The following is a 23,387-nucleotide window of genomic DNA, read 5'->3' on the forward strand; positions in this document are numbered from 1 at the left end:
GCATTCTGACGTCCCTCACGTCGAAAATGTTACCCTCCTCCGTACGTGCCTACGTGCTGACGTAAGGCGAAGCGGCCCTCTCTGGCGGCGTGTTGCAGTTAGCTCTTGCACTGACTCCTGGCCTAAACGTTATTGTCGCTGGTGGATGTGTACTGTGGAGGCCTAAGGCGGGTGTGAGAGAGACCACACCCGTGTGAGCGGGAGCCGCGCTGTGACCGCCGGTACGTATGTGGGGGAGGGGAAAATGGCGGGAGGCGCTGCCGGGACCGTGTGTGTGTGTGTGTGTGAGGGGGAGACCCTCTGCCGGGGCCGTGTGTGTGTGAGGGGGAGACCCTCTGCCGGGGCCGTGTGTGTGTGAGGGGGAGACCCTCTGCCGGGGCCGTGTGTGTGTGAGGGGGAGACCCTCTACCGGGGCCGTGTGTGTGTGAGGGGGAGACCCTCTACCGGGGCCGTGTGTGTGTGAGGGGGAGACCCTCTACCGGGGCCGTGTGTGTGTGAGGGGGAGACCCTCTGCCGGGGCCGTGTGTGTGTGTGAGGGGGAGACCCTCTGCCGGGGCCGTGTGTGTGTGAGGGGGAGACCCTCTACCGGGGCCGTGTGTGTGTGAGGGGGAGACCCTCTACCGGGGCCGTGTGTGTGTGAGGGGGAGACCCTCTACCGGGGCCGTGTGAGGGGGAGACCCTCTGCCGGGGCCGTGTGTGTGTGAGGGGGAGACCCTCTGCCGGGGCCGTGTGTGTGTGAGGGGGAGACCCTCTGCCGGGGCCGTGTGTGTGTGAGGGGGAGACCCTCTGCCGGGGCCGTGTGTGTTAGGGGGAGACCCTCTGCCGTGTGTGTGTGGGGGAGACCCCCTGCCGGGGCCGTGTGTGTGTGGGAGACCCCCCTGCCGGGGCCGTGTGTGTGTGGGAGACCCCCTGCCGAGGCCGTGTGTGGGGGAGACCCCTTGCCGGGTCCGTGTGTGTGGGAGAGGCGCTGCTGGGGCCGTGTGTGAGAAGACCCCACGGTCACAGCCAACCGTCCAAAGCGCCTGTCCGAGAGGCTCGCTTAACCACTCAGTGACCAGTTCGGTTTCCTCTTCTGTTCTACATGTGATTAACCTTTCCCGCCGCAGTCCGTTACTTTTTACAGTTACAAAATGTTTTATATTTTTTTGTTAATTGTACATTTAGTTTGGAATTTACAGATCCGTTGGCACTAAACAATTATTTCAAATTTTTTATTGTAAAATGAGTAATTAGGATTTTCGATGGTCTTTTTCTTACTTTTCAGTGCTTTTAAGCCTTCTTGGGTATAGTTTGAGCACTTGTATAAAATAAACCCGGCACTCAACTTATGGTGAATCTCTTGGGATTTATTAGCAAGAGAGAGGATAAACGTTTCGGCCTCTATTGGCCTTCAGTAACGTGCTGCCTACTGGAGCGGTGGATGGTGAGACAGTGAAAATCTGCCAGTGCTGTTAATTCAGGAATAAAATGGATGCAGGCACACAGGATCCGACTAAGGCCATGTTCACACAGTGCGTTTTTTACTGCGGAACCGCAGCGGTATTGCCGCTGCGGTTCCGCAGCAGTTTTCCATGCAGGGTACATAACAATGTAACCCTATGGAAAACAGTCACTGCTGTGCACATGGTCCGTAATTTCGTTTAAAAAGCCGCGCAGAATAGCTGCGGCAAAAAAGGAGCATGTCACTTCTTTTTCCTGAACCGCAGCGGTTCTGCACCCATAGACCTCCATTGTGAGGTCAAAATCGCAGTAAAACCCGCAGATCAAAAATATATCTGCGGGTTTTACTGCGATTTGATGTGCAGAACCGCTGCAGCAGGAAGTGCGGGGGAGCGGGCGGAAGTGCGTGGGCGGAGTGTGGCTGCCCCCCCGTGCTCCGATCCCGCCCCCCGTGCTCCGATGCCCCCCCCAGTGCTCCGATGCCCCCCCCGTGCCCTAATCTCCCCCCTTATACTTACCCGGTGTCCGGCCGGCCGTCTTCTCCCTGGGCGCCGCCATCTTGCAAAATGGCGGGCGCATGCGCAGTGCGCCCGCCGAATCGGCCGGCCGGCAGATTCGCTCCAAAGTGCATTTTGATCACTGAGATATAACCTATCTCAGTGATCAAAATAAAAAAATAGTAAATGACACCCCCCCCACTTTGTCACCCCCATTGGTAGGGACAATAAAAAAATTAAGAATTTTTTTTTTTTTTTTTCACTAAGGTTAGAATAGGGTTAGGGTATTTTCAGCCATTTTAGCCCTAAAAAGCTTCCTAGGAAACACAGTCTCTGCATAGAAAACTGCATAAAAAAAGGATAAAAAAACGCATCAAAAAACGCATCAAAAAAGGACAAAAAAAGGACCTGCGTTTTCTGCCAAGAGCTGCAGTTTTTTAAAAAAACTGTCCTGAAAAAAAAAGGATGGAAATCCTGAACGTGTGAACATACCCTAAGACAGGGTCTGGAATAACGTGGGTGGCCTGAGAGGAGCTGTGATTCTAGTGTGTCCTGGCGACGCGGCTCCTTTGAATTAATGTTTTGGGAAACGTTTTTATACAGGCAGCTGTACAAGTGTTGCTGATTACAACACAAAACCACGGAGCAAAAATGTCCAAAACCACATAATTGTAAAAATATATAAAGTCTTTATTTGTTTATTATAGAAATAACACACTTACAGCAATTGCAATAAAGTGCTATATGCACTTATGCATTTAAAAGAGGACCACAGGAAGGAGACATGACGATAGCCAAGCATAGGTGGGGGTACAATGGTAAATATACATCCCTTTTCATTCAGCAAAAAAGGTTAGATAATGATCACATGTGCAGGCTCCAGCCGGTATCCTCTTAGAAGAAGTAACGCAGATGCAATACATTAAGTGCAGTAGCTAAAGGATAAGCTTACCCATTGCAGTCATATGAATAATGTGCCCGCTCCTTGCCTGTCGCCCCCCGGACGCGCATTTCGCGTATTCGCTTTCTCAGCGGTGTACACAGCCAGTCTCGTGCTGTTTAAATGGCCGTAGGACCGGAAATGGAGCTGGAAAGCCGGCGCATGTGCGGTGGCGTCCGGGGCGCGTCACTGCTGGAGCCGTTATAGCAGGGCGGGCGTAAGGCGGAAGTCCGCCCATAGACGTCATATGAGGCGCGCCTTGCTATTACAGACAGCTGCAGCAAGTGACGAGCACTCCGGGCGGCAGCGGGCATGCGCACCTCCGGCGGCCATTTTAAAGAAGACCACGGCAGCGGCCATATCTATATGGATTAAAAGGCTGCATAATCCCACCCACCGGATCACGTGAACAACAAATGTGACAAAGAAACAGCAATGTGCAGCGGCGAGCTAAGTGTGCAGAGGAGAGGCAACACGCCTCACATATATAAACGAATGGAAAATAGTCATAAAAGGCATAAGCCAGAATATATGATGAGAGCACAAGCGCGGAAATACATACAAATCCATATTATCGGATTTAAAGTGACAAGTGCAATACATATTATGCAAATTCACATAAACAAACAAAAAAACAATTATAATAAGAACGTGATTATTCTTTTTTCTTTTTCACTTTTCATTTTCTTTTTTCTTCCTTTGTGAATACCATATGGGGAAAGGGGGATATAATACAGCCTAAATAGCATCCAAAGCCATGGGCACAAAATAAAAAATCGCAAAAAAAATAAAAACAAACACAAGACAAAATATTAGTACAAATAAATTAAAAGGAATGGTGGATCGATTTGAGTTACAGAGAGAATAGTTGGACAAATTTGTCCAGTTTTCAATAACATATCCAATGCCACACAGGCATGACAGAGAAGACAATAATATGCACTAGTTCCCTCTTATATGTACAGGACCTTGCTACTCATAGAAACGGGGCGAAGCTTAATTTCTCATTAAGCCCCTTCGGGGCCAGGGTATAAAGGGTGACAATCCACCAACACTCGTGTTGTGCGAGTAATTTGGCCATATTGCCACCCCTGATCCCACTATGTATCATCTCAATGCCTCTTACTTTCAGGCCTCTGGGGTCAGATCCATGGCACGTCCGGAAGTGTCTTGGCAGGGTTTTTAAACCAGACACATCTACCGCTTCTTTCGTGGCCAAAATATCGCGTACGTGCTCACGCGTCCGAATTTTGATTTCCCTAGATGTGAGACCGACATAGATCAGGGAGCCGGGACAGGTGGCATAGTATATCACAAAAGATGTGTTACATGAGATATAATCTCGTATTTTAAATTCCCTGCTCCCATCTGAAGTCTTGAAGGTCCCGCATCTAAGGATATTCGGACACGCGACGCACGACCCGCATGGGAAAGATCCCTGTCTTGGACCACTCACATCCATAAAATTTTTATTCTTATTTTTGGCTATGTAGCGGCTCCTCACCAAAGCATCCTTCAGATTCTTACCCCTACGCTGTGTCATTAGGGGAGTTTTTGTCAAATGTGTGGCCAGTATGTTGTCAGTCCGTAACACGGGCCAATGCTTGTTAAGTACTTCCCGAATACGGTTCCATTGACAATTGGATGTGGAAATGAACCTGACCCCAGAGCCATCATCCGGTTTAGGTCTCTTAGCCTGCAACAATAAATCTGCCCTGCGTGTGGACTTTGCCCTTCCATACCCTGCCCTGATGCACCGACGACTGTATCCCCGTGCCCGGAACCGTTCGGTAAGAATGGCGGACTGCCTCTCGAAGCGGGTCTCTGTGGAGCAGACCCGTCTGTTCCTCAAAAACTGCCCAACTGGGATGGCCTTAATAACAGAATAGTTGTGTGCTGAGGATGCATGCAATAACGAGTTTACCGATGTTTCTTTTCGATAAAGATCAGTCTCGATGGAGCCATCCCCGGCAACACATAAGGTGATATCCAGAAAATCAATAGTATTTATGTCCAACAAATTTGTCCAACTATTCTCTCTGTAACTCACATCGATCCACCATTCCTTTTAATTTATTTGTACTAATATTTTGTCTCGTTTGTTTTTATTTTTTAGCGTTTTTTTTTTAATTTTTTTTTATTTTGTGCCCACGGCTTTGGATGCTATTTAGGCTGTATTATATCCCCCTTTCCCCATATGGTATTCGCAAAGGAAGAAAAGGAAAAGTGAAAAAGAAAAAAGAATAATCACGTTCTTATTATAATTGTTTTTTGTTTGTTTATGTGAATTTGCATAATATGTATTGCACTTGTCACTTTAAATCCGATAATATGGATTTGTATGTATTTTCGCGCTTGTGCTCTCATCATATATTCTGGCTTTTATGACTATTTTCCATTCGTTTATATATGTGAGGCGTGTTGCCTCTCCTCTGCACACTTAGCTCGCCGCTGCACATTGCTGTTTCTTTGTCACATTTGTTGTTCACGTGATCCGGTGGGTGGGATTATGCAGCCTTTTAATCCATATAGATATGGCCGCTGCCGTGGTCTTCTTTAAAATGGCCGCCGGAGGTGCGCATGCCCGCTGCCGCCCGGAGTGCTCGTCACTTGCTGCAGCTGTCTGTAATAGCAGGGTGCGCCTCATATGACGTCTATGGGCGGACTTCCGCCTTACGCCCGCCCTGCTATGACGGCTCCAGCAGTGACGCGCCCCGGACGCCACCGCACATGTGCCGGCTTTCCGGCTCCATTTCCGGTCCTACGGCCATTTAAACAGCACGAGACTGGCTATCTGTGTACCCCGCTGAGAAAGCGAATACGCGAAACGCGCGTCCGGGAGGCGACAGGCAAGGAGGGGGCACATTATTCATATGACTGCAATGGGTAAGCTTATCCTTTAGCTACTGCACTTAATGTATTGCATCTGCGTTACTTCTTCTAAGGGGATACCGGCTGGAGCCTGCACATGTGATCATTATCTAACCTTTTTTGCTGAATGAAAAGGGATGTATATTTACCATTGTACCCCCACCTATGCTTGGCTATCGTCATGTCTCCTTCCTGTGGTCCTCTTTTAAATGCATAAGTGCATATAGCACTTTATTGCAATTGTTGTGTGTTATTTCTATAATCTAATATATAATTGCCTAGAATACTACTTCCTGCAATTTGTGCCAACTTCCGTGGCTTTGTCCGGAGCTAATGTCCGGAGCTAATGTCCGGAGATAAGTGACGTCAACAGTGTCCAGTGTCTGATTGGTTGCCGCTTGCTGCGAGCGACCAATCAGAAACGTGCCGTACTGTGACACACTCCGCCCGCCATTTTGGTGTGATTTTTGAATTTTTACCTCACAGCAAGTTTCTACTGCGTGGAGGCGGGCCCAGTGACGTTGCTCTTCAAGCTCCTGCCGAATTTCGTCAAAAAAATGATAATACCATTTACCAAAACTATATATATTTAGTTGTGAAGTGGTTCAGTGACATTTTCACACCAATTTTGAACTTTTGTTTGGTGTTTTCTCCATATACTGCCTATTATTTTTGTTCTTTCTTACTATTATTTATTAATTGTATTATTCTTACATTTGAATAAATAAAGTATATATGGATTCTAGACTCCCGATTCTTTAGAATCGGGCTGCCATCTAGTAAATAATAAAGACTTTATTTATTTTTACTATTATGTGATTTTGGACATTTTTGCTCCGTGGTTTTGTGTTGTATTTTGCCTGGAGCAGTCCCGACATTTTGTCGCCCGTTGGGCATTTTGGGAGAGCTAATTTGGTTTGCTCTCTTTCATCATCTACCGTGGTGCTTCATGATCTAGTTATTAAATGTTGCTGATTGTTGGAATCCTGATGCAGCATCCTCCACTGGCGGTCAAAACATTGATGTTAAGTTTGCAGCAACTGCATATGTTGATGTACAGGCTTGATAATAAGGTTGTGTCCATACATTCTCTCTCGGAGCGGTGTACGGGTTCAATGGTGAGGCTGTGTCCGTATGTTCTCTCTCGGAGCGGTGTACGGGTTCGATGGTGAGGCTGCGTTCTCTGTTGGAGCTGATGTGGGTCCTCCTGAAGTGGCCTCCCCACCCTTGGGATTAGTACACAATTCCCCAAAGAGTAGAACTTAACCATTTGGCCAGAGAATTAAGGTACCTTCACACTAAACAACTTCACAACGATAGCGATCCGTGACGTTGCAGCGTCCTGGATAGCGATATCGTTGTGTTTGACACGCAGCAGCGATCAGGATCCTGCTGTGATGTCGTTGGTCGGAGCTAGAAGGCCAGAACTTTCTTTCGTCGCTGGACTCCCTGCAGACATCGCTGAATCGGCGTGTGTGACACCGATTCAGCGATGTCTTCACTAGTAACTAGGGTAAACATCGGGTTACTAAGCGCAGGGCCGCGCTTAGTAACCCGATGTTTACCCTGATTACCAGCGTAAAAGTAAAAAAAACAAACACTACATACTTACCTTCAGCTGTCTGTCCTCGGCGCTCTGCTTCTCTGCACTCCTCCTGCATCCTGTGTCAGCGCCGGTCAGCCGGAAAGCAGAGCGGTGACGTCACCGCTCTGCTTTCCGGCCGCTGTGCTCAGTCAGTGCGGGAATACGCGCACGCGCACACGCACACGCACACGCACACACTTACTTAGGCCAGACGATATAGACAACACGTAGGGATGTCACAAAGAGACTAAAAATACATATGTGATCTTGGTCTAGCTATATATGTATTACGGTCACCAGATGCTGTGATGACAATAGGGAAGATGTATTTGCTGTAGTGTCAAACATATCCCATACAGCCATAGAGGGACCAAGCTGCAGCTCTCATTAAATAATCAATGCAAAGTAGCCACACGCCGTCCCCACATACTTGTTTGTTGTGACCCACGTGCTGACCAGATCCATAAACCACCTTCTATCTCATACAGAAGTTACTATGCATATCCCTTATCTACTCAACGCGTTTCTCCCCTTCTAATGAAAAGGGGTTCATCAGGAGTACATCCAGATAACAAAGGGTTACTTAGCTTGCATAAGATAACAACACATCGGCATGGTAGACAGCTGCACCACCGGGCCAATCCCCTTGTCTTAGTAGCGCTAAGTATGAGATAGAAGGTGGTTTATGGATCTGGTCAGCACGTGGGTCACAACAAACAAGTATGTGGGGACGGCGTGTGGCTACTTTGCATTGATTATTTAATGAGAGCTGCAGCTGGGTCCCTCTATGGCTGTATGGGATATGTTTGACACTACAGCAAATACATCTTCCCTATTGTCATCACAGCATCTGGTGACCGTAATACATACATATGTGATCTTAGTCTAGCTATATGTTATTAGTCTCTTTGTGACATCCCTACCTGTTGCCTATATCGTCTGGCCTAAATAATAATTATATATATATATATATATATATATATATATATATATATATATATATATATATATATATATATATATATATATATATATATATATATTAAGGGACACAGACTACCAAGTCAGTTGAGACCCTTAGATTTAGTCAGATATTTTACTGACACATTCATGTCCTTTCAAGCTATCCATATTTAATTACTGTTTAAGTGAGATTTTCTCTCCTGACCCTATGAGGGCATAATAGGGATAGCAGGGCTAGCCGACGAGGAGCGGGGGCGCCACGGCGCAGGAAAATAGGGTGCCAACCTCCGCAGGCAGGTAGGGAGCATTGAGAAAAGCGTAGGGCTTGGCACCACCCGGCCTTTCCTGTAGTACGCTTGCATCTATTGGTGATGGTGTTGTCAAGTGCACATTTATGGTTTTAAATATATATTAATAAAGGATAAATTTTAAGATATTTTTCTTTATTTTGGGGGATCTTTTCTGTGAGTCTAGTTTAATTTACCCCAAGTGTATACTTTTTGACTGTGAGATACTTTTTGTGCATAGCAACCAACATCACGGGAAAGCTATAGACAAAGCGTCACAGACATCTAGAGATGAATTAAGTCAGTGCCGTGCATCTCAGGGTAAAGTCCAATATACCACCAGAACCCTGGGAGCCCTCCGCAAGCATCCTTGCATCTCATATTTTTCTAGCTGTCCCAGATACAGAGCTATCGAGACTCTCCATATCCAAGTTTGGACTATCCATATTGGTCCAGCCCAAACAAAACCGTTGAGATATCAGTTGTTCCGTTTGGACCTTCTGCTAGGAAGTTATGACCCATCCTAGATATTGGGGAATTATTTCAGCTAGGAGGTCGGGGAGGAGAATTCAGTCCAAACCAGAGGGACCGTGGTGAATATGGGAGGGGGCGAACTAGGGGTTAAAAGCTAGCTACACCCGTCTAGCTTTTGTCTTTGTACTGCCATGGAAGCCATGTCACGTGTGGAGACGGACCAGAAACTAAGATGGTGCTTGTGGATACAAAAGCTTCCCTTCGTCCAAATGTAATAAGAAACGGTAATGTGACATATACAGTTAACTGCTATACCTAACCTGTACCCTACTTTTATCTGTACTTCTGGCTGTAATATCTATATATTACTCTGTATTATTATTATTAACCCCTTAAGCCCCAAGGGTGGTTTGCACGTTAATGACCGGGCCAATTTTTACAATTCTGACCACTGTCCCTTTATGAGATTATAACTCTGGAACGCTTCAACGGATCTTGGCGATTCTGACATTTTCTCGTGACATATTGTACTTCGAGAGTGGTAAAATTTCTTCGATATAACATGCGTTTGTTTGTGAAAAAAAAAAAACGGAAATTCGGCGAAATTTTGAAAATGTTGCAATTTTCCAACTTTTAACTTTTATGCCCTTAAATCAGAGATATGTCATGTAAAATAATTAATAAGTAACATTTCCCACATGTCTACTTTACATCAGCACAATTTTGGAACCCAAATTTTTTTTTGTTAGGGAGTTATAAGGCTATGTGCACACGATGTGGATTTTGCTGCGGATCCGCAGCAGTTTCCCATGAGTTTACAGTAAAATATAAACTTATGGGAAACCAAAAACGCTGTGCCCATGCTGCGGAAAAAGCCGCGTGGAAATGCAGCGGATTATTTTCAGCAGCATGTCAATTCTTTGTGCGGAATCAGCAGCAGTTTTCCATCTGCTCCAATAGAAAACTGCAGATGGCAAACCGCAGTAGAATCCGCAATAAATCCGCATTAAAAACCGCAGCGGTTTTCCAATGCGGATTTAGCAAATCCGCTGCGGAAAAATCCGCAGTAGCCCATTCTACGTGTGCACATAGCCTTAGGGTTAAAAGTTGACCAGCAATTTCTCATTTTTACAACACCAATATTTTTTTAGGGACCACATCACATTTGAAGTCATTTTGAGGGGTATATGTGATAGAAAATACCCAAGTGTGACACCATTCTAAAAACTGCACCCCACAAGGTGTTCAAAACCACATTCAAGAAGTTTATTAACCCTTCAGGTGTTATACAGGAATTTTTGGAATGTTTAAAAAAAAAAAAAATTAACATTTAACTTTTTTTCACAAAACATTTACTTCAGCTCCAATTTGATTTATTTTTCCCCAAGGGTAAGAGCAGAAATTGGACCCCAAAAGTTGTTGTGCCATTTGTTCTGAGTACGCCGATACCTGACATGTGGGGGTAAACCACTGTTCGGGCGCATGGCAGAGCTCGGAAGGGAAGGAGCGCTGTTTGACTTTTCAATGCAAAATTGACTTGGAATTGAGATGGGACACCATGTCACGTTTGGAGAGCCCCTGATCGGCCTAAACATTGAAACCCCCCACAAGTGACACCATTTTGGAAAGTAGACCCCCTAAGGAACTTATCGAACTGTGTTTTGACAGCTTTGAACCCCCAACTGTTTCACTACAGTTTATAATGCAGAGCCGTGAAAATAAATTTTTTTTTTTTTTTTCACAAAAATAATTTTTTAGCCCCCCAATTTTTTATTTTCCCAAGGGTAACAATAGAAATAGAATTGGGGGTTTCCACTGTTTAGGCACATCAGGGCTCTCCAAATGCGATATGGCGTCCGATCTCAATTCCAGCCAATTCTGCGTTGAAAAAGTAAAACCGTGCTCCTTCCCTTCCGAGCTCTCCTGTGTGCCCAAACAGCGGTTTACCCCAACATATGGGGTATCAGCATATTCAGGACAAATTGGACAACAACTATTGGGGTCCAATTTCTATTGTTACCCTTGGGAAAATAAAAATTTGGGCTAAAAAATAATTTTTGTGGAAGAAGAAAAAAAAAAAAAAAAAAAAAATTTATTTTCACGGCTCTGCATTATAAACTGTAGTGAAACAGTTGGGGGTTCAAAGCTGTCAAAACACAGTTAGATACAATGATAACCAGGGTAAACATTGGGTTACTAAGCGCGGCCCTGCACTTAGTAACCCGATGTTTACCCTGGTTACCAGGGAAGACATCGCTGGATCGGCGTCACACAATCCGATTCATCGACGAAATAAAGTTCTGGCCTTTCTGCTCCGACCAACGATGTCACAGCAGGATCCAGATTGCTGCTGCGTGTCAAACACAACGATATCGCTATCCAGGACGCTGCAACGTCACGGATCGCTATCGTTAAGTTATTCAGTGTGAAGGTACCTTAACTGAAACCCTATCCCAACACACCTCTAACCCTTATCTCAACCGTAAATGCAATCCAAACCCTAACTTTAGCTCCAACCCATTATTAAATTTTTTTTTTATGTTTCCCTAACTAAGGGGGTGATGAAGGGGGGTTTGATTTACTTTTCTAGCGGATTTTTATGATTGGCAGCCGTCAAACACTAAAAGACGCTTTTTATTGCAAAAAATATTTTTTGCGTTACCACATTTTGAGACCTATAATTTTTCCATATTTTGGTCCACAGAGTCATGTGAGATCTTGTTTTTTTGCGGGACGAGTTTACGTTTTTATTGAAAACATTTTCGGGCACGTGACATTTTTTTTGATCGCTTTTTATTCCGATTTTTGTGAGGCAGAATGACCAAAAACCAGCTATTCATGAATTTCTTTTTGGGGGGGGGGGGGGGCGTTTATACCGTTCCGCGTTTGGTAAAGTGGATAAAGCAGTTTTATTCTTCGGGTCAGTACTCTTACAGCGATACCTCATTTATATCATTTTTTTAATGTTGGCGCTTTTTATACCATAAAAACTATTTTATAGAAAAAATAATAATTTTTGCATCGCTTTATTCTGAGGACTGTAACTTTTTTATTTTTTCACTGATGATGCTGTGTGGGGGATTGTTTTTTGCGGGACAAGATGATGTTTTCAGCGGTACCATGGTTATTTATATCCGTCTTTTTGATTGCGTGTTATTCCACTTTTTGTTCGGCGGTATGATGATAAAGCGGTTTTTGCCGCGTTTTTTTTTACCGTGTTCACTGTAGGGGTTAACTAGTGGGACAGTTTTATATATACACATATACACTAGATGGTGGTATATAATTTTTTTTTTCTTAGGAATGTTTAAAATTTTTTTTTTTTTTTACTATGTCCCAGGGGGGACATCACTGTATAGTGACAGATCGCGATCTGGCGTGCCCTGCTCCTTGCTTACCAGCGCCTGCTCTGGACCCGAAAGTATCAAAGAAAGCAGTAAAGCCGCGCCCTATAATTATATAGTCTCTGTGGACATCGGGGCGCACGTCCTCACCAGGGGGTCCATCCCAGACAGAACATCCAAATCCAAACTGAAGAGAAGGACAGCACCGGATAGTGAAAAGCAGCTCACATATTTATTCTGCCTCCTGCGGCAACGTTTCGGTCCGAAGACCTATGTCAAGCCCCTTGACAAAGGTCTTTGGACCGAAACGTTGCCGCTGGAGGCAGAATAAATATGTGAGCTGCTTTTTACTATCCGGTGTGGCGCTGTCCTTTTCTTCAGTTTGGATCTGGACCCGGAAGTAGTCTCTGCAGCACCCGGAAGTAGCCCCGCGGCCATTTTGGATTCGGGGCCTGCAGGGAGTAGATGCTCGGTACAAGGTGAGCACATCGCCTTGTACCGATGGTCTCAGGGAAGCACACAGGGAGCCCCCTCCCTGCGCGATGCTTCCCTATGCCCCCAGAACACTGCGATCATGTTTGATGACGGTATGCCGGGGGTTAATGTGCCGGGAGCGGTCCGTGACCGCTCCTGGCACATAGTGCCGGATGTCAGCTGCCATAGTCAGCTGAAACCCGGCCGCGCTCCCCCCGTGAGCGCGGCTGATCGCATATGACGTACTATCCCGTCACTGGGAATTAAGTCCCAGGTCACCTTGACGGGATAGTACGTCATATGGGGTTAAGGGGTTAATATAGCACCATTAATTCCATGGTGCTGTACATGAGAAAGAGCGCTTAGTAACCCGATGTTTACCTTGGATACCATCCTAAAAGTTAAAAAAACAAAACGCTTCATACTTGCCTACTGCTGTCTGTCCCTCGGCGCTGTGCTTTCCTGCACTCACTGTGAGCACAGCGGCCGGAAAGCAGAGTGGTGACGTCACCGCTCTGCTTTCCAGCCGCTGTGCTCACAGCCAGAGCAGAGAAGCAGAGCGCCGAGGACAGACAGCAGTAGGTAAGTATGAAGCGTTTGTTTTTTTAACTTTTAGGATGGTAACCAGGGTAAACATCGGGTTACTAAGCGCGGCCCTGCGCTTAGTAACCCGATGTTTACCCTGGTTATCGGGGACCTCGGGATCGTTGGTCGCTGGAGAGCTGTCTGTGTGACAGCTCTCCAGCGACCAAACAGCGACGCTGCAGCGATCCGGATCGTTGTCTGGATCGCTGCAGCGTCGTTTAGTGTGAAGGTACCTTTAGTCATTAGTAGTAATTTTGGTCATGGCAGACACTAGACAGCTGCGACTGTGTAAGCTTCATCAGAGATTGGTGATGGCGGGGGGATATCCGTATTCCCCGGCTCTCCTCTCCGTGAGTGTGTTTCCTTACACTACACGCGCCTCCTGTGCCGATGCTCTCTCTCCTGGGGCTCCCTAGCAGTGTTGTAATGTGACTCCGGTGCCCAATTAGCGATAGTGTCACTGTCTCCGCCTTCGGACAAATCCAACATGAAGAGGTAGTCCTGTATCAGTTGCAGTCGGACTTCCTCTTCATGATTGTTTTGTCCAGAGGTGGGGTTAGTGATGCCAGCGCAGATTTGGTGCCGGAATCATTTGTCACAACACGGCATGAGAGCCCCGGGTACAACGAGTGCCGACACTGCGGGAATGGTGTCGGCTCGGGTGGTGAAAATAGGCTTTATTATTTTATCGGGGCCAAACATTTTGATCAAGAAGGGGTTGTCATAGTGGACAACCCCCTTTAATATTAAGCCCGTGCAGGAGCTGCAGATTTCCGAGCATTGGTTTGGCCGACCGGTTGAGATCTCAGGACCCAACCCAGTCCACCGCCAATCTGCAATGCTATGCTGCTGCCTGTAATAGTATAAAGTTTTGAAAATGTTTTTATACAAGTTGTGTGGTTTATTTTTTTTTACGATTTGGTGGAAGTTTGACTATCTGGATCCTCCCTCATCAGAAACACAGTATGTATAATAGATAAAAAAGCTTTTAGGGATTGACAGCTAGTGGCCGATCAGTGCTGCTCGAAGCAAGTGCTGGTAACAAGACACCGCCAGCACTCGCCGTGTATGGTGCAACCTGAATTTGTGGCTTTGGTTCTAGCGGCTTCCTAATTTCTGCCTGTCTCTTCTTTGTTGACTCGTTGAAGGTCTTCTGCTCGGCCAGTCCCTGGGTGTGGTGGGTAACCTATGCGGCCAGTGGGTGGCTCAGCAGGTATTTTCGGTGTGTCAGGACTGGACCAGGATGTAAAGACTAGAGATGAGCACATCTGTTCGGGTCGATCCTTATTCGGCAAGCTATAGCGCTTACAGAATAAGTTGCAGAGGGAACCCGGCTACCTGGATCGCTCCTGCTGATCAGCTGTCCCGCTCCGCAGTTGCATGTGACAGTGAAATAGCCATGACACCACACATGCATGGAGAGCATGTTTGTTTTGGCTCTCCATGCATGTGTTAACTGTCACGCAGCAGCGACACATGCAGCTGCGGCACCTGACAGCTGATCAGTAGGAGCGATCCAGGTAGCCGGGTTCCCTCTGCAGATTATTCTGTAAGCGCTATAGCTTGCTGAATAAGGAGGAAACCAAAGATATTCGCTTATCTCTAGTAGAGACCAGAGACGATTGAATGCAGGGATAACAGTATAGCAAAAATGTTGTTCCCTAATCCTGTTTTCAGTCTATGTAGTGTGGATGAGTTTTAAATACTCTTTTCCGGGTCCTACACCGCTCAAATTTTCTCCTGAATTACACAACCACAGTTCAGACTAGCCTGTGATGTGTGGTCAGGAAGTCCCTTTCTCCTAGTAAACAGAATCCCATCGAGGATCTGTATTTTGGGCAGTCCCACACGTCCAGATAATTCCGGTACCGGAATTGTCCGTGTGCCCATGCGTTTCTGTGGCACATCAGTGTGGCACACGTGTTCCGCCCGTGTGCGCTGTCCCCCCCCACTGGTGCTGAAGCCGCCATTGATCTCTTCTCTACAGCAGCGTTTGCTGTAGAGAAGATATGAATATTCCTTTTTTTTTGGTTTGTTTCTCGTGTTTAAAATAAAGATCCATCCATGAGAGGTCACGTGGGGCCGCTCATTTACAGTAATGAATATGCGGCTCCACCCCTATGGGAGGTGGAGCCGCATATTCATGACTGTAATCGGCGGCCGCACGTGACCGCTCATACAGTAGAAGGTGCGGCCAGGACAGGAAGCAGTGCCAGCGAGGGAGTCGGGTGAGTATTTTAAGAACAGCTGGCGGGCGCACAGAGGGTGGGAGGGGGATGGGGACATGGATCTTTATTTTAAACACGAGAAACAATAAAAAAAAAAGGAATATTCATATCTTCTCTACAGCAAACGCTGCTTTAGAGAAGATATCAATGGCGGCTTCAGCACCAGTGGGGGGACAGTGCTTACTGTAGCGCTGTCTCCTGCACGGCACAAGGACTGCACACGGACAACGTCCGTGTGCGGTACGTGTTTTACACGGACCCATTGACTTTAATGGGTCTGTGTAATCCGTGCGCTCCCACGAACACTGACATGTCTCCGTGTTTGGCACACGGAGACACGGTCCGCAAAAAATCAATGACATCTGCACAGATGCATTGATTTGAATGTGTCTACGTGTGTCAGTGGCTCCGGTACGTGAGGAAATTGTCACCTCACGTACCGGAGCCACTGACGTGTGAAACTGGCCTTATTTTGGGTTGTCAACTACTGGTACACATATACACTTTGTGGGCTGGCCAGTCTGAGTAGCGGCCACTATGGTTCCGAAAATTGGAGAAGACAGTGATAGGTAAGGGGTTGTCAACTACTGGTACACATATACACTTTGTGGGCTGGCCAGTCTGAGTAGCGGCCACTATGGTTCCGAAAATTGGAGAAGACAGTGATAGGTAAGGGGTTGTCAACTACTGGTACACATATACACTTTGTGGGCTGGCCAGTCTGAGTAGCGGCCACTATGGTTCCGAAAATTGGAGAAGACAGTGATAGGTAAGTATTTAAATACATGCAAATCTCAAGTAAATTAAGGTATTTTCTGGATTTTTTGTTTTTGCAGTGATCTGCTTTATGTACTAGTCTGAGCCCTTTGAAGCCCAGTACTAAAAGGTGTATATGTCAGGCCTTTATTTTATTTGTTTGGCATACGTCCCTTCTATACTATTATGCCCGTGTCTCATAGAGAACAGATAAGACTGCAGAGCCGACCGTTTTCCTTGATTGTACTCTTCAAGCATTTTTTCCACAGCAGCGATCAAAGTATTAAATAGCCCAGATTTGAGGATTCTTTGATCTCAGCTGTTAGGTAGATGGACATGGTGCAGGGTTCATTCTGCTGTGCCAACAAAACATGGCTCTGTAGGATAAGGACACTCCATCTTGAACCTGCATGACTTGTCTAGACTTAAAAACTGAAAAGGGTTGTCCACTTCTTGGAAAAATCCTTCTTAAATGAAGCCAGAACCTGTTGAGAATGAAAATGGCTTATACTCAGACCGGCACCGTTGGCACAGCATTTGCAAAATCATTCGCGTGCCCTTGTCTTGTGATAGTAAGCGACCACCGATTAGCTGCTCTCACATGACTTTATAATGTCATGCGAGTCTCGTCAGATGCAGTGCTGATATCGCTGGAACGGTGGCGGTCCGAGAGGCGAGTACAAACCATTTATATTTTCGATGGGGTCCACGTTCATTTAAATGCTTTGCTGGGACTAATTTATTTTTTTTACTATGGGCCTAAAGGTACCTTCACACAACGATTTAGTTAACGATATCGTTGCTTTTTGTGACGTAGCAACGATATCGTTAACGAAATCGTTATGCGTGACAGCGACCAACGATCAGGCCCCTGCTGGGAGGTCGTTGGGAAATGATCAGGACCTTTATTTGGTCGCTGATCACCCGCTGTCATCGCTGAATCGGCGTGTGCGACGCCGATCCAGCGATGTGTTCACTGGTAACCAGGGTAAACATCGGGTTACTAAGCGCAGGGCCGCGCTTAGTAACCCGATGTTTACCCTGGTTACCGTTGTAAAAGTTAAAAAACAAACACACAGTACATACTTACATTCCGGTGTCTGTCCCGGGGACTTCGGCATCGTTGGTCGCTGGAGAGCTGTCTGTGTGACAGCTCTCCAGCGACCACACAACGACCTAAACAGCGACGCTGCAGAGATTGGCATCGTTGTCTATATCGCTGCAGCTTTGTTAAATGTGACGGTACCCTTAGAACTAACAGGCAGGTAGTTGATAACTACCACAGCTGAAAGCCCCAGGTTGTGGAGTGCTGGCTTACAAGATTATCAGGTTCCTAGTCACAGATATCCGAGCCGTACCAAAGAAGTTTGACTTTTACATAGGTTTTTTTTTTTTTATTTAATCCACAGTGGCTTGATATCAGACTGTACAAATGTAATATCATTAGATTAGTATCTGCCTGGATTTACCCATTAGCTTGAAGGACGCTCTCTATAATTAGACCTGTGGTGTTTGGATCCTTATAAGAAATGTCTTCAACATGTCATCTCAGCTGTCGTGAAACTATAACTCCCGACATGATGTGAGTGACTTATGTTACTTTTGACACGTTTACATTGATCGAGTAATAGTTGAACTTTCCTTTGTTGCTAGTTTACAATTTGTATGTGCCAGGATGGGGATGTTATCAGCTTCTATACACTTTTTTTTCTTTCTTCAGATCCACAAAAATATTGTGCCAACATGCAGGACCCAAAGCCAGACCCTAGTCCTGTGACACAGGAGGAGAAAGCTGCTGAGGCCCCCACAGAGGCTTCACAGCCTAATAAAGACAATGCAGATATATTAGAGGTAACTGCAATGGAGCAATCTCCAGAACAAGACAACACCAGTGGAGTGGAGGAAGCGGCAGAAGCGCCTGAGAAGCAAGAGCCCGAACAGCCTTATCCTCCAGAATTTGACAAGTATTGGAAGGCCGTGGAAGCAAATCCTGAGGATTTCACTACATGGACCTACATGTTACATTATATTGAACAAGAGGTCAGTAACTATTTTGTGAGACTGCTGATACAGTGCCTGCCTCTGCTGCACAGGTTGGAGGTGCTGTGGTTGTTGCACGGGATGGAGGGGGGTAGGTTGCCATCGTACATGGGATGGAGGGGGGGGGGGGGGGGGGGGAGCCTGCTGCCTCTGCACGGGAGGAGGCGAGTGTTGGAACCTGGCGCTGTTGCACGGGAGGAGAGGGTGGGGGAACTTGTTGCACGGGGTGGGGATAGCCTGATTCCGCTGCATAGGGGGAGGTCAAACATGATTTTGGGTAATAAAGTACCAGATAACAGTGAAATAGGTATAGTTGGAAAAGTTCCTAACCCTGCACTGCCTCTAAGGGTACCGTCACACTATACGATTTACCAACGATCACGACCAGCGATACGACCTGGCCGTGATCGTTGGTAAGTCGTTGTGTGGTCGCTGGAGAGCTGGACACAGACAGCTCTCCAGCGACCAACGATGCCGAGGTCCCCGGGTAACCAGGGTAAACATCGGGTTACTAAGCGCAGGACCGCGCTTAGTAACCTGATGTTTACCCTGGTTACCAGCGTAAAAAAAAACAAACAGTACATACTTACATTCCGGTGTCTGTCCCTTGCCGTCTGCTTCCCGCACTCACTGACTGCTGGCCGTAAAGTGAAAGCACAGCACAGCTGTGACGTCACCGCTGTGCTCTGCTTTCACTTTACGGCCGGCGGTCAGTGAGTGCGGGAAGCAGACGGCAAGGGACCTGACGGACACTGGAATGTAAGTACGTACTGTTTTTTTTTTTTTTTTTTTTACATTTACGCTGGTAACCAGGGTAAACATAGCGATGACAGCGGGAGATCCAGCGACGAAAGAATGTTTCAAACGATCTGCTACGACGTACGATTCTCAGCAGGATCCCTGATCGCTGCTGCGTGTCAGACACAGCGATATGGTATGGATATCGCTGGAACGTCACGAATCGTACCGTCGTAGCGACAAGTGCCACTGTGTGACGGTACCCTTACTGTCAAATGCCATTTTACAGGGGTTATCTTTTGGGAGTGATAGTTCTTAAAAATATGCAATCTCCTCTTCTCTGGGAGTCCTTCTGCTGTGACAATGGTGGAGTTAGCAATCACCTGTGTTGATGGAGCTGTGGATTGATCATACTGCTGCATAAATTGTTGCCCTGAAAAAATAAAAAAATAGTCCACTCATTGTTTGTTTTAGTTTGACTTTGTCGCATCCTGATAAGCTTTTTGTGTTTTTTTTTTTATTTTATTTTTTTTATTTTTGTTTTTTGTTTCCCCCCTATCTAGAATCATATATTTGCTATTCGGCGAGTGTTTGACATGTTCCTCACTCGTTATCCATATTGTTATGGCTACTGGAAGAAATACGCTGATCTGGAAAAGCGGAGCAACAATGTCATGGAGGCTGATGAGGTAATTACGAGGATATGTAGACATTAGACAGAAGACTGGACATTGACTTAGGGCCAGCACTAGGCCTCCCCCATGTGTAAGGTCAAAGCAGGATTAATACTACAGCATTTGTCACTAAGCGTGACATTTGTCCTAATATCTTCTTTCTTTGTTGACAGGTGCCTTAAATCTTCACAGTTTGTCAAGCTGTGCAGTGCAAGCCAATATTACACTGCAGCTTAACAAGTAGGGCAGGGCTTTGTCATTCGTTGTGTGGTGGCTTAGATTAATTTATTTTTTATTTTTGCTGGTTTACATTTTGCTACTTATTTATTGAATTTGTGGTCAGACGCTGTGAATGAGAAGCTAATGGGTCTGTGCCTTATGGTCTGTACCCCAAAGCCAGCCCTCAGCTCCTGCTAAGAATACAGCTGCGCATTGAAGATCAAGACTCTCTGCAAGTGGAGCTCAGAACATAAGCCATGTTCTATCCAACCTCCACTTCTATGGTAATGGCAAGATTTTCAATGAAATTCCAAAATTTGTAAGGTTGACCGGATACAAATCATTCTCCTGGGACAAGAAATGTATCATTGCCCTTGGCGTATTCTCTCTTTTATCTCGCCACCTAGGTTTACCGTAGAGGAATTCAGGCTGTTACCTTAAGTGTTGACCTCTGGATACATTATCTTCAGTTCTTAAAAGAAACTTTAGATCCGGCTGACCCGGAGACCTGTAACACACTGAGAGGGTGAGTTATACAACAGTGTCAAGTATAATTGCTACAGAGGTACTGAGACCATTCATTTCTGTGGTTGTATGCATTATCAATGAACTGTTTAAAGGGATTGTCTGGGCATATAATAATTTATCGGGTATCAAAGAAGTGGGTGATCGACAGCCAACAACTAGATGTATATATTAAGAAAGCCGCAGAGCTCTATATTGTGTATCAACCGCTGCCGATTACTGCAGAACTTTATTTTTAACACTAGAACTATGAGTCATTTTGACTCCTCGCAATTTTTATTTCTCTTCTATGACTACATTTTTCCGAATTCCGGCTTGAGACTCGTTGACTTCTACTCATTTAGGATGCGAAAAAAGATTTTGTGACAAATAATTTTGGAGAGTACCAGTCCGGTAGTCCCGGTGTTAAAGAATAGCTGATCTGCAGTTTTTAGCAGTAGCTGCTACACATTGGATGGAGCCGCTTCAGCTCATACAGTGTTTACGTTTACTGCTATCTGACTAAATAGAAAAAGCCTTTGCTAAATATGTAAAAAAAAAAAAAAATTTTTTTTTTTTTTTTTTTTTAATATAGACAAATAGTTGTCTATATTGGCTGCGTACAAATTTGTTTTAGTTAAAGGGAATCTGTCAGTAACCTTTTCGTTAGGCTGTGTAATACCCTTTCCAGTGATACCGGTTTCTTCACTATCCGGTGCTCACTTACTCTGAAATTCGTCTTGTTTTCAGATGTAAATTAGCATCCCAAGTTGGCGTACACGTTCAGTTGGGGTACAGATGCACTAGCCATCCTTGGCTACTCTTTGCTTCGTCGCCCTCTGTTGCTTGATAGTGGAAAGCAGAGATGATGACTTCCATTGCCAATCCACTGGCGCTGATGAGAAGCATAGAGTAGCTGAGGACGGAAGGGGCATTAGTATTCCTGCTGTTACCAACAATGACTGATCTTGTATATGGAATCTGCAAGTTTACTGCAACTGAAGTCTATAGATGAGACCTCTGTGGGGTTTGTGTTCACCATTATACTCACCCGTTTTCTATCCTGCAGGACATTTGAGCACGCCATCATGTCAGCAGGTCTAGATTTTCGTTCAGATAAGTTATGGGAAATGTATATTACCTATGAGGCCGAACAGGGCAATCTAAGTGGAGTCACCTCTATCTACAGCCGCCTTCTTGGAATACCCACACAGCAGTATACTCACCACTTTCAACAGTAAGTTAAGTATTCGCAACACCGTCGGGTTTTTACATAGTAAGGAAAAAATTACAAGCCAAAAACTCAATTCAGATGAGGTAATAAGTGAACAGGCATCATCTGTGAACGTGGCTTTCCACCGAACTGATTCTCTTATGAATTTCTTATGCCTTTTTTAGGCTGGGGGATCTTTTGCATTCATGAAACAACCCTTTTTTGAGAATAAAGAAAAAAAAAATTATGGAAAAAATTGATATAAAATTATAAAACCAGGCCCCATTGAAAATCCACAAGTAATTTTTTTACATTTTTTTTCCTTCATTTTTCAGAATTGTTCTCTGCTTTTATTTTGTAAATATTTGAATAACCTTACAAAAAAAGACCTGTGGCTCAATTGTATGTACCTGTATTTGAAGTCTTTTTTTATTTATTTATTTAATTTTTTATTCTACTTTGTGCCTTTTTTCAATGCTGGTTTGTGTTTGCCTGTACTTTTTAGAAAGATGTACTAGTTGAAGAGTCCGGTGTTTCCCGGGCATAGTAACTAACTGTGGCTAGTTATAACACTTTATAATGATTATATTGCACATAAAGCACAGCTTTTGTCCTTTATAGTCGCCTCCTCCAGCAGCACCTCATACTCCTCTTCCATATACAATTAAAAACGCTTGATCCGAGAGAAATTGCACTAATTGCAATACAGCATATCATATACACGTCTGCATTTGAGGATGTGACTTTCCTCACCAACTCTTGTCATTATCCATAGGCATAGAAGTCCACTGGCAACACTTTTTTTTCCTTGAAGGGTTGCATGTTGTAGGATCTGTCTGAGGTATTTCAAAGTCATAGCCATCCTGTCTCTGCCAAAAGATAATTGGATATTGCAGTGCATCATAGGACCTGTGAGTTTCTGCCACCCGTTGCAAACCATTGTTCCTTTTCTGAAGCACAATGTCATGGCTGTGAAGCTCATTACCCACAATCAAAATACCGTATATACTCGAGTATAAGCCGGCCCGAGTATAAGCCGACCCCCCCTAATTTTGCCACAAAAAACTGGGAAAACTTATTGACTCGAGTATAAGCCTAGGGTAGAAAATGCAGCATTTACCGGTGAATTTCAAAAATAAAAATAGATGCTCCATACCGTTCATTATTGCCCCATAGATGCTCCATATACAACTGTGCTATATAGAATGCTCTGCACCGTTGATTATGGCCCCATAGATGCTCCTTATAATGCTGTGCCCCATATATGCTCTGCACCTTTGATTATGGCCCCATAGGTGCTCCTTATAATGCTGTGCCCCATATATGCTCTGCACCTTTATGGCCCCATAGGTGCTCCTTATAATGCTGTGCCCCATTTATGCTCTGCACCTTTATGGCCCCATAGGTGCTCCTTATAATGCTGTGCCCCATATATGCTCTGCACCTTTATGGCCCCATAGGTGCTCCTTATAATGCTGTGCCCCATATATGCTCTGCACCTTTATGGCCCCATAGGTGCTCCTTATAATGCTGTGCCCCATATATGCTCTGCACC

At 45.4% G+C, this 23,387-nt stretch overlaps 1 protein-coding gene across 3 annotated transcripts in view; it reads left to right on the forward strand.

Annotated features, from left to right (window-relative positions):
* The first annotated feature begins 31 nt into the window (after positions 1 to 31).
* Positions 32 to 23,387, forward strand: part of PRPF39 (pre-mRNA processing factor 39) — a 79,420-nt gene continuing 56,064 nt past the window's right edge. The window contains exons 1-6 of one of the 3 annotated variants that reach the window (XM_069734884.1): positions 56 to 221; positions 18,165 to 18,484; positions 19,786 to 19,911; positions 20,240 to 20,399; positions 20,523 to 20,641; positions 21,689 to 21,856. In XM_069734884.1, coding sequence (XP_069590985.1) covers positions 20,373 to 20,399; positions 20,523 to 20,641; positions 21,689 to 21,856 — 314 coding nt within the window. In that variant the 5' untranslated portion in view covers positions 56 to 221; positions 18,165 to 18,484; positions 19,786 to 19,911; positions 20,240 to 20,372. Of the gene's footprint in view, positions 222 to 18,164; positions 18,485 to 19,785; positions 19,912 to 20,239; positions 20,400 to 20,522; positions 20,642 to 21,688; positions 21,857 to 23,387 lie in introns of all 3 variants that reach the window. The other 2 variants (XM_069734891.1, XM_069734875.1) reach the window with 2 other exon arrangements.

This window comes from Ranitomeya imitator, chromosome 1 (assembly GCF_032444005.1).
Source record: "Ranitomeya imitator isolate aRanImi1 chromosome 1, aRanImi1.pri, whole genome shotgun sequence".
Classification (NCBI taxonomy): domain Eukaryota; kingdom Metazoa; phylum Chordata; class Amphibia; order Anura; family Dendrobatidae; genus Ranitomeya; species Ranitomeya imitator.